The sequence below is a fragment of the Sesamum indicum genome, linkage group LG2 (assembly GCF_026168435.1).
Source record: "Sesamum indicum cultivar Baizhima isolate 11 linkage group LG2, ASM2616843v1, whole genome shotgun sequence".
NCBI lineage: Eukaryota > Viridiplantae > Streptophyta > Magnoliopsida > Lamiales > Pedaliaceae > Sesamum > Sesamum indicum.
The window spans coordinates 13,766,177-13,774,541 of record NC_142658.1 but is presented as its reverse complement, the minus strand read 5'-3'; the positions used below and the strand labels follow the sequence as shown (position 1 = coordinate 13,774,541).

At 28.7% G+C, this 8,365-nt stretch overlaps 1 protein-coding gene across 1 annotated transcript; it reads right to left on the bottom strand.

Moving 5' to 3' along the window:
• Nucleotides 1–6,870: 6,870 nt before the first annotated feature.
• On the bottom strand, nt 6,871–7,933 carry LOC105155880 (uncharacterized). The gene has a single exon (XM_011071864.3). The coding sequence runs from the start codon at nt 7,897–7,899 to the stop codon at nt 7,021–7,023; it is 879 nt and encodes a 292-aa protein (XP_011070166.1). The 5' UTR covers nt 7,900–7,933; the 3' UTR covers nt 6,871–7,020.
• Between the last annotated feature and the right edge of the window lie 432 nt (nt 7,934–8,365).

Below are 8,365 nucleotides of genomic sequence, written 5' to 3'. Positions count from 1 at the left end.
TTTTTATAAATTTTTATTTTTTTTAAAAATTTCTAATTTACTAAGTGGATAATTTGTCTATATATTTTTCAAATTTTCTCATCCACATCATCCAATTTTTTACAATTTTTTATTTTTTTTAAAAAAAGAAATACAGTAAGAGTATAATTGACAATTTCATACATAAATTCATCAAATATTAAGAAAGTATTTATAATTTTTCAAACAATAAAGGGTATTCGTAATTATATCGAATCTCAGGAGGGATAATTATAGTTTACCCTTATTTTTTTCTATAAAGACTTTTGGACTTTAACCCTAATAGATAATAGCCTTTGCTATGATTTCTATCCTCCAAATAATAGTACTAAATGTATCAAAACAATCATAGGACTCTAAAAGGTGTTTTTGACATACAAGCAAGGATCAAATGTGTGTGTGTTTGTGTAATAAAGGGTTCAACAACTTTGAGAAGATAAACTCCAAAACCCTAGTTTATTTCAAAATTAGGCAATAGTTTTGACCTTTTAGTACATTATATTTGACATTATTTGTAAATAGAGCTGTCCCAAGATTCCCACATTGGTTCCTTGTACCAAAACTCTAAAAGCTCATTTATTTTTAAGGATTGAGTTTGATATCCATGTCGATCAATTAGATTTATTTTTTATTTACTTTATTTATCAAATAAGTGCGTGTTGAAAATAGATGGTATGTTTAGATTTGTGTTTTGAGGTAATTTAAAATATTTAAAAATAAATGATGTAGGTTTGATGTTGGGATTTGGGAGATAAAAATCACTGTTCATTGTCAAATCATATCTTTTCTATATATATGTTTATATATAAATATGTATATATTGTATTTTTTGGAGATCAAAAAAACTGTTTATTGTCAAATCATGTCTCTTTTATATTATATATAAGTGTATATATATATTAAATATAGAAAGTTGAAAAATTAAAAAACACACATATAAAGTGTAAAAATACAAAATAAACATTGAGTGTGTTTTATTTTGTCTCGAAAAATACGAAAACATGAAGCCAAACATAGTATTTGTGTTGGGAGGTTGAGATATATAATTAAAAACACATGAGAAACAGTAAATTGTCTCTCATGATTTGTTTGAGTATTAATGTGATTGGCTTGTCATTATTGTGATAAAGATATAATTGAAATTATAAAATTATCTATCTCATCTTATTTTCACCGTATAAAGTAAAAGAACCCTAAAAGTATTTTGTAAAAACAGCACTGGTAAAGCATTCTGGATCAAAAGACATGCCAAAGAATTTTGGATGACAAAGCAAAGAACCAAAGAAGAAACAAAAGAACCAGTACCTTTAGTAAAGTAGAAAACTGCAAGGAGGTCTTTTTACTATGTGAAAAATATTACAAACGGCAATCTGACTTGTTTTCTTTTTTTTTTTTTTGCTAGTAGTGGTGGTACGTTGTTTCTCCGTACATATAATAAATAAATTTTTATATTTTAAGTAAATAAAGAAAGAAAAGAAAACTAACTTAGCAGTTAATGTGAAATTTAAAAAATTTAATAAATTAATTATCTTATTAATTGAAGAGCATTTTTTACTTCAAAAATATTTGACACGACGATTCTATTAATAGCGCTGTGAGTATAGAGGGCATTTTCTTTTTATACGAGTAAGATATAAGATTGTTTATTGTTTATTAGTATTTTTAGGGAGAGGCAAATGCAATTATCCTCCTCCATATAGGGCGTGGTCGCGTAAGAAATTGGTTAATTCAGACAGTTCTAATTTTCTTCTTAAATAAGTTTGGTTTAGTCTTGGGTTGGTTCTACAGTCGGCCCAAGAACATATGTTTGCTACTAGGATGTCCTTATTACATTATTGTTTGATATGGGACCTATCGTTTGAAGATCGTAAAGGTAACAAATGGCACCATTCCCACCTTCTTCTTTTAACTACAAAATAGCTCAACATCTGCACATTTTTATAAGGATAGTTTCCGCCCGGCCCGACTTATGCTAACCATCTGATCATTTTTGAATTCATAATTTATGTGGAATCATACCCTCAGAACAACCATAAATACCAGCCCTCTATGTCCAAAATACAATTTTTGCTACTTACTCTACCATTACGACCTTCGATGTTTCTCTTATACAACCTTATTAACTTAAACATTGAAAACTCTTAACCGAGACCTTCTCACTTTTAAGGTTTCTTATCTAGAGAATCAAGACTTACCTAAACTAAATTGGACTATTTGTTTACGGATCTAACGGAAGGTGATCTAACAATTTCAAATACACATCAGCGTTGCAACTACTTTAAGTTTCATTATGCCGTTAATTTTTGCGCCTTCAAGACTGGTTCTGTAATTGCATTATGATCAATTATAGCTGGGCACTTGGCTCCTTTTGATTGGTCCGAGTCTTGCAATGTGTGCACATATTACTCGAACCACTGGGCCTTGGGGCTGGATTGGCTAGTTGGGTCGGATCTTGGCATTTTCTATGGGCCCATTTGAGCAAAGTACAATTCATATTTTAGCTCAAGCTTCATTCTTACAAAAGTTCAAATTCAACCAAGTAAAAGAACCAGAAACAGCCGTGGAATGTTTCTTGAAGGAGTTGATATGGTTAAAATAGCAAGGCCCAAGAACAAGTGAGGTCCATAAAAGTTCAAATACACGTGCCATCTTTGGTATATATATCCCAAGCCGTTATCAAAGTTAAGGTAACTGTTCGCGCATTAGTCGCTTCATTTAATATATTATCCAACATACAACTTATATCCTTACCCAACCTAACTTGAGCATCAGAATACTTACGCCGAGTTATGTCTGACACTCCTCCTCTGTGCAGGTCCTAACTCGTTCCCGACCTCCTGAGCCCAAAAGCCAACGATCAACGACTTTTGGAGATCGGACCCATAAAAAGTAATCATGTCACTGATCAAGGAGTGGAAGGAGTAGGCATAGTTGATGAATAACAAGGAGATGGATGTGAAGACCTGGGAGTATGGCAATTAATGGTATGAATTTCCTTTTCGGGAACAATTTTGATGGATTTATTTAGGATTATCAAGAGCGTTAATGTCCGAACAGTTTATGGAGTTTCAGGTGAATGTCTTTCTTTCTTATATTCGTGTCCGACATTGCATATTCATATATGGTATAATTTAGGAATATGAATACTCATCCCCTTGGGAATGCTCATTCCCATGAGTATGAGATTAGACATTCCTCCACTTACCTATAGTTTTAGCAATTTTTAATAGGTTGAGAATAAATTATTTTATTATATTGCTAAAATAACTTTTAATAAAATTAAGATTACAAGATTTATAGTCACAAAATTATATATTACTTTGAATGCATTATATAAAATGAAGATCAATAGACAACAATTAAATATGTATTACTAAAATATAAATATATAATATAAAAAATTTAATGTTTAAATATTTTATTATAATATATATATAAAATTATTAACATCTTTACATGAAATTACTAAATATTACTACAAGCATAAAATATTATATAATAGCATATATACCATATATTATTATATTCTATATTTTTTATATTTATGTTAAAGTATGTAAATAATAAGTATTCATTAACAAAAATTAAAATATATATATATATATATATATACAAACATGCAACAATGTATATTATAAATTTGTAACTAATTTAACATTTCGAAATAATATTCTTATGAGATGAGATATTGTTTATTTTTTTGTAATTTTTTTAAGTTTCTTTATTTTCAAACATATAAATGAGTACGCAGTTGAAAAGCTTTGATTCTATTCCTTTTCTCATTCCTTTGGTATACCAAACATAGGAATGATATACCAAAATCATTTCACTCCTACTTTTATTCTATTTTTAAATTTATTCTATTTTCCTCAAATACATTCCTATATATCAGTCACTTCCTAATTATATATTATATATGCAGTTGTACTTTTAAATTATAATATAATTTAATTATATCTTTTAGGTTGAAAAAGGAACATGTCTCTGTCACTAGTCACTGAATGCGACGTACCAAATAAAATTAGTTGTTTAGTTCTTTAAGTTTGTCTGTTATTAATTTTAGTCATTTGAATTTTATCCGTTTTAGTTTTAGTCCGATAATTTTCAAAATTGCTTAATTTTAGTTCTTTGATTCAATTTCGTACAATTTTACTCCTACACAGCTTTTTAAGAGTAATTTTAGTCCATATATATCCACTCATTTTGCATCTCATAGATAATACTCGCCTAAGATGGTATAAGAGCCTAAAGTTATTATAGAAATATTTGTTTATATTACACTTCGAGCATTATGATGGACTATTAGGGGTGGCAATGAGTCGAGCTCGACCATTTTTGTCGAGCTCGAGCTTGCTTTTGTAATTTCAAACTCGAGCTCGACTCTTATATGTTGAGCTCGAGCTCGAGCTCAAACTGTTTTTTTTTTATTTAATTTTTTTGCTTTTTTATTTTATTATTATTATTATTATAAATTATGGAAATCATCAAATTTTTTACATAAATTTATAAGTAATAAAATAAATTATATAATGCATACTATATTATTGTTATTATTATTATTATTAGATTAAATAATGAGAATCACCAATTTTTTTACATAAATTTATAAGTAATAAAATAGATTGAAAAATGTATACTATATTATAAATATACCAAAATATAGTATGAAATTCTAATTTATTGTTATAAATATAAACTACTGATTAGTTTAGTAGTAATATAATTAGTAAATTATACAAAAAAAAAAAATTATTCTGAACAATTTTAAGTTATTGGGAAAGTATTAGTTATCTGAAATAATGCAATTGAAATACATAAAAATATTTTATAGTTGAAATTAATATATGTTCACAATCTGCAAAATTTATATATTTATAAATTTTAGTATAACATTGATGTTAGATAACATGGGTTAATCGGGCGAACAAAATTTATATCAGATCGTTAGATATGATAAAACTTACAGAAAAATACATTTGGTAAAGTTTTAGACTTATTGGATATACAGATGTCAAGATATCGTATTCGAAACATAAGAATAATCATTCAAAACGGCATATCGTTGAATCAGACCATGTGATTTTAAATCATACCGTCTGATATGATCTAATGGATACAGTCTTTTATATATTTAAATTTCATATGAATTGGATGCCCGATTTTAAAATATTGTAATTATTAATTAAACTTTTTAATCTCATTTTATATATAATAAAATAATAATTAGAATTGTTCAATCATCATTATCATCACCATTATTATTATTATTATTATTATTATTATTATTATTATCATTAGTATTATTATTATAATTTTTATGATTTTTAGATTAACTCATAGGAATTACTAAATTTTTGACATAAATTTATAAATAAAAATAAGTGAATTACTTGTCAATTTTAAAAAAATATAACATAATACAAATATATATATTAAAATATAATATAAAGTTTATATATGTCATATTAAATAATAATTTTAATTACAAAAAATATTATAATTTATTAAGTTGTTGATTAAACTTATTTTGGATAAAGATTAAATGTATAAATAAAAGTACCACAATTTATTATTATCCAAAATAAAATATATGATATTGATTAATAATTATAATATATGATCAATTTTGATTATATAATTGATAAAATATTAAATATAAAATTAAATATATAAAAATTAAAAATTAAAAATATATATAAAAAATAAAAAAAGGCCTGCTCGCGAGCTGGTGAACACACACAACTGAGCTCGAGCTCAAGCTCGAAAGGAGCTCGAGCTTGAGCTGGCTCGACTCGAGCTCAAAATCGAGCCCGCGAGCCGGCTCAACTCATCTGCCACTCCTATGGATTATTACCATTTATTACTAAAAAGGCAAAAGAGTCATAAATTAGGCTAAATGATCAAATCTATGCACAATTAATAGATAAAGAATTAAATCTAATATTGCAAAAAATAAAGAATAAAATTAATTCAAATCAAAATTATTAGACAATTTTTTTTCCCTAATAAATATGAATACGAGATCCACCTAACAAAAATTACAATGAAACTTAATTTTGGAATTGATAATTATTTAGTAATTTTTATCAATATTAAAATTTGCATATATAGAACATTGTTCATAGAAAAAAAAAATTGATATTAATGAACAGGTAAGGGTCACTATAGTAATATTAATAGTAGGGATTTTGACATGAACGTAGACTAGTCATTATACAGTTACTAAGAATTGGTCAAGTGAAGAAGCCATGGCATGCGCGTTTCACTATCTATATTCTAGGATCAAGTTAGATTATAAATGGTTTGATCTTGATTTTTGGATTAACAGCCAACCCCAACTCAAAATATAGTTTCCTGCACTTTTGTTCTTGTCCCGAATTTGTTATTTAATCAATTATATGGTAAGTGCAATAAATTTATTGAATAATTGGTATATAATTCAGAAAAACTAACCAATCACCTAGCAAGTTTGATGCCTTGTTGTATAATTGATTTGGTTCGACCAACTGATCCAAGCAAATATACGCGTAGGTAAAAATAAATAATAATCCATATATTCTCACATAAAACACACAAATATGTATAATATTACTAAGTCGAAATAAAAATATAAAACTAATAAAGACTCTGTCCTTTTAGTATCTATAAATAAAAGTAATAAATATGCCTCTTAATATTTTTAAAATATCAAATCAATCCAGTCAATTTAATTAGCCTGCCCAACCCTTTATTAATATCCCTACTGGAAGCTAGAGCAGGAGCATTAAATTTTACATTGGGTTTTCTATTTTTATATCTTATTATATTTAATATATATGATATGTACATAATTTATTTTTAAAATAAAATTGATGATCCAATTTTTATATATATTCAAATATTTATATATTCAGTGAAATAAAAAATGCAACAGGATTTACAATAGAAACCTAATAGCACAGGCCAGGCAAGAAATTGAAAATCGCTAAAATGGCGATAAACAGTTCAAAAATTTAGTGAAAATCATTCCCCAGCCTGCTGGCAGCTTGTAGGCAGTTTTGTGTAGTGTAGATAACCAATCATCTCTATCTCTTCACCATGCTGCTGCTTACACTGGAAATAGAGCACTGTGTACGCCATGAACAGCAACATCTTTACAAATGATGTAAGGTTCAAGACAATCAACCCGTATATTGTTAGATTCTTAAAAAATGACCCTTTATCACCCAACACCATCCAGCAGACCACGAAAGTAGCTGAAAGCAGCAGGCTGAAGAACAAGTTGAGCATGAAACCATGGAGCCTCTGCCCTTCAACAACTTGTGCAGCTTTCTCCACTGCCTCTCTTCCCTGGAAACCCTCTTCGACTATCGAAACCACTTGTGACAATGCCCAAACAACCGATGAGTAGAGCTGGAGGACGATAAACGTAATCCCAACAAAAATGGCAATGGAAATGGTGATAGGGTTGGGAGAACCGATCGCTACTAGAAAAGCCCATGGCACGAACAAGTATACGTTTGATGAACTGCGCGAGACCTGGAAGCTAGTAAGCAGCGGCCTTCTCCATGTGCCTTTGATGCTCGAAAATATGTGCTCGAATGATATGTTCTTGCCGCTGTAAGATGTGGCGGATACTAATATTGTCGCGACTGTAGACAGGTGGTTGATTGTGATGAAAAGAAGAAAGAAAGCTATTTCAAGTACGTAAATTAGCAGAAATTGGGAGGTTCTGATATAGTTCGTCGAGGATTGGACGGAGGAGATGAATAACAAGAACAGGATGGACGGCGGGATATGGGAAAGTATAGCAATTGATGCCATGAGTTTCCTGTTCTTGGGAAGAAGTTTGATGGATTCATACAGAATTGTCAAGAAATGAAAGAATTCGGAGAATTCCATGGCTACACCCTGTGGGGTTTAGAGGGTTTTGTTCAAGTTTGAGGTATTAGTAGTTGGGAATTTTGTGTTTGAAGTTGAAACGGTCCAATTTGGAGAAAGTCATCTCCACTCGTAATTGGTAGTTTCGCCCTACATACGTGTGGGGCAGAATTGAATTTTTTATTTCGACTCAGAGTTATATTTTTCATTTTAATTAATATATATATGATGTTGTGTATATATAGATAGATGTCAAATGAAATAAAATAGAAAATATAATTTAAAATAGAAAATTCAATCCTAACAAGCTCCCAACAAGACTTCTACGAGACCAGCGATGTTGGCTTACTCGATGGATGCTTGTGGGACAGCTAAAATTTTTCAACATGTTTAAGAATTGACTAAAGTAAACGAACTGTTTAAACATTTAAATTTAGTGAATTATCAACTAAATGTTCAAACTTCAAAAATTTGTTAAAATGTTTTT

What these genes read in the sequence shown, in the direction of transcription:
- LOC105155880 (XM_011071864.3), bottom strand. Translation starts at nt 7,899, where the DNA reads ATGGAATTCTCCGAATTCTTTCATTTCTTGACAATTCTGTATGAATCC.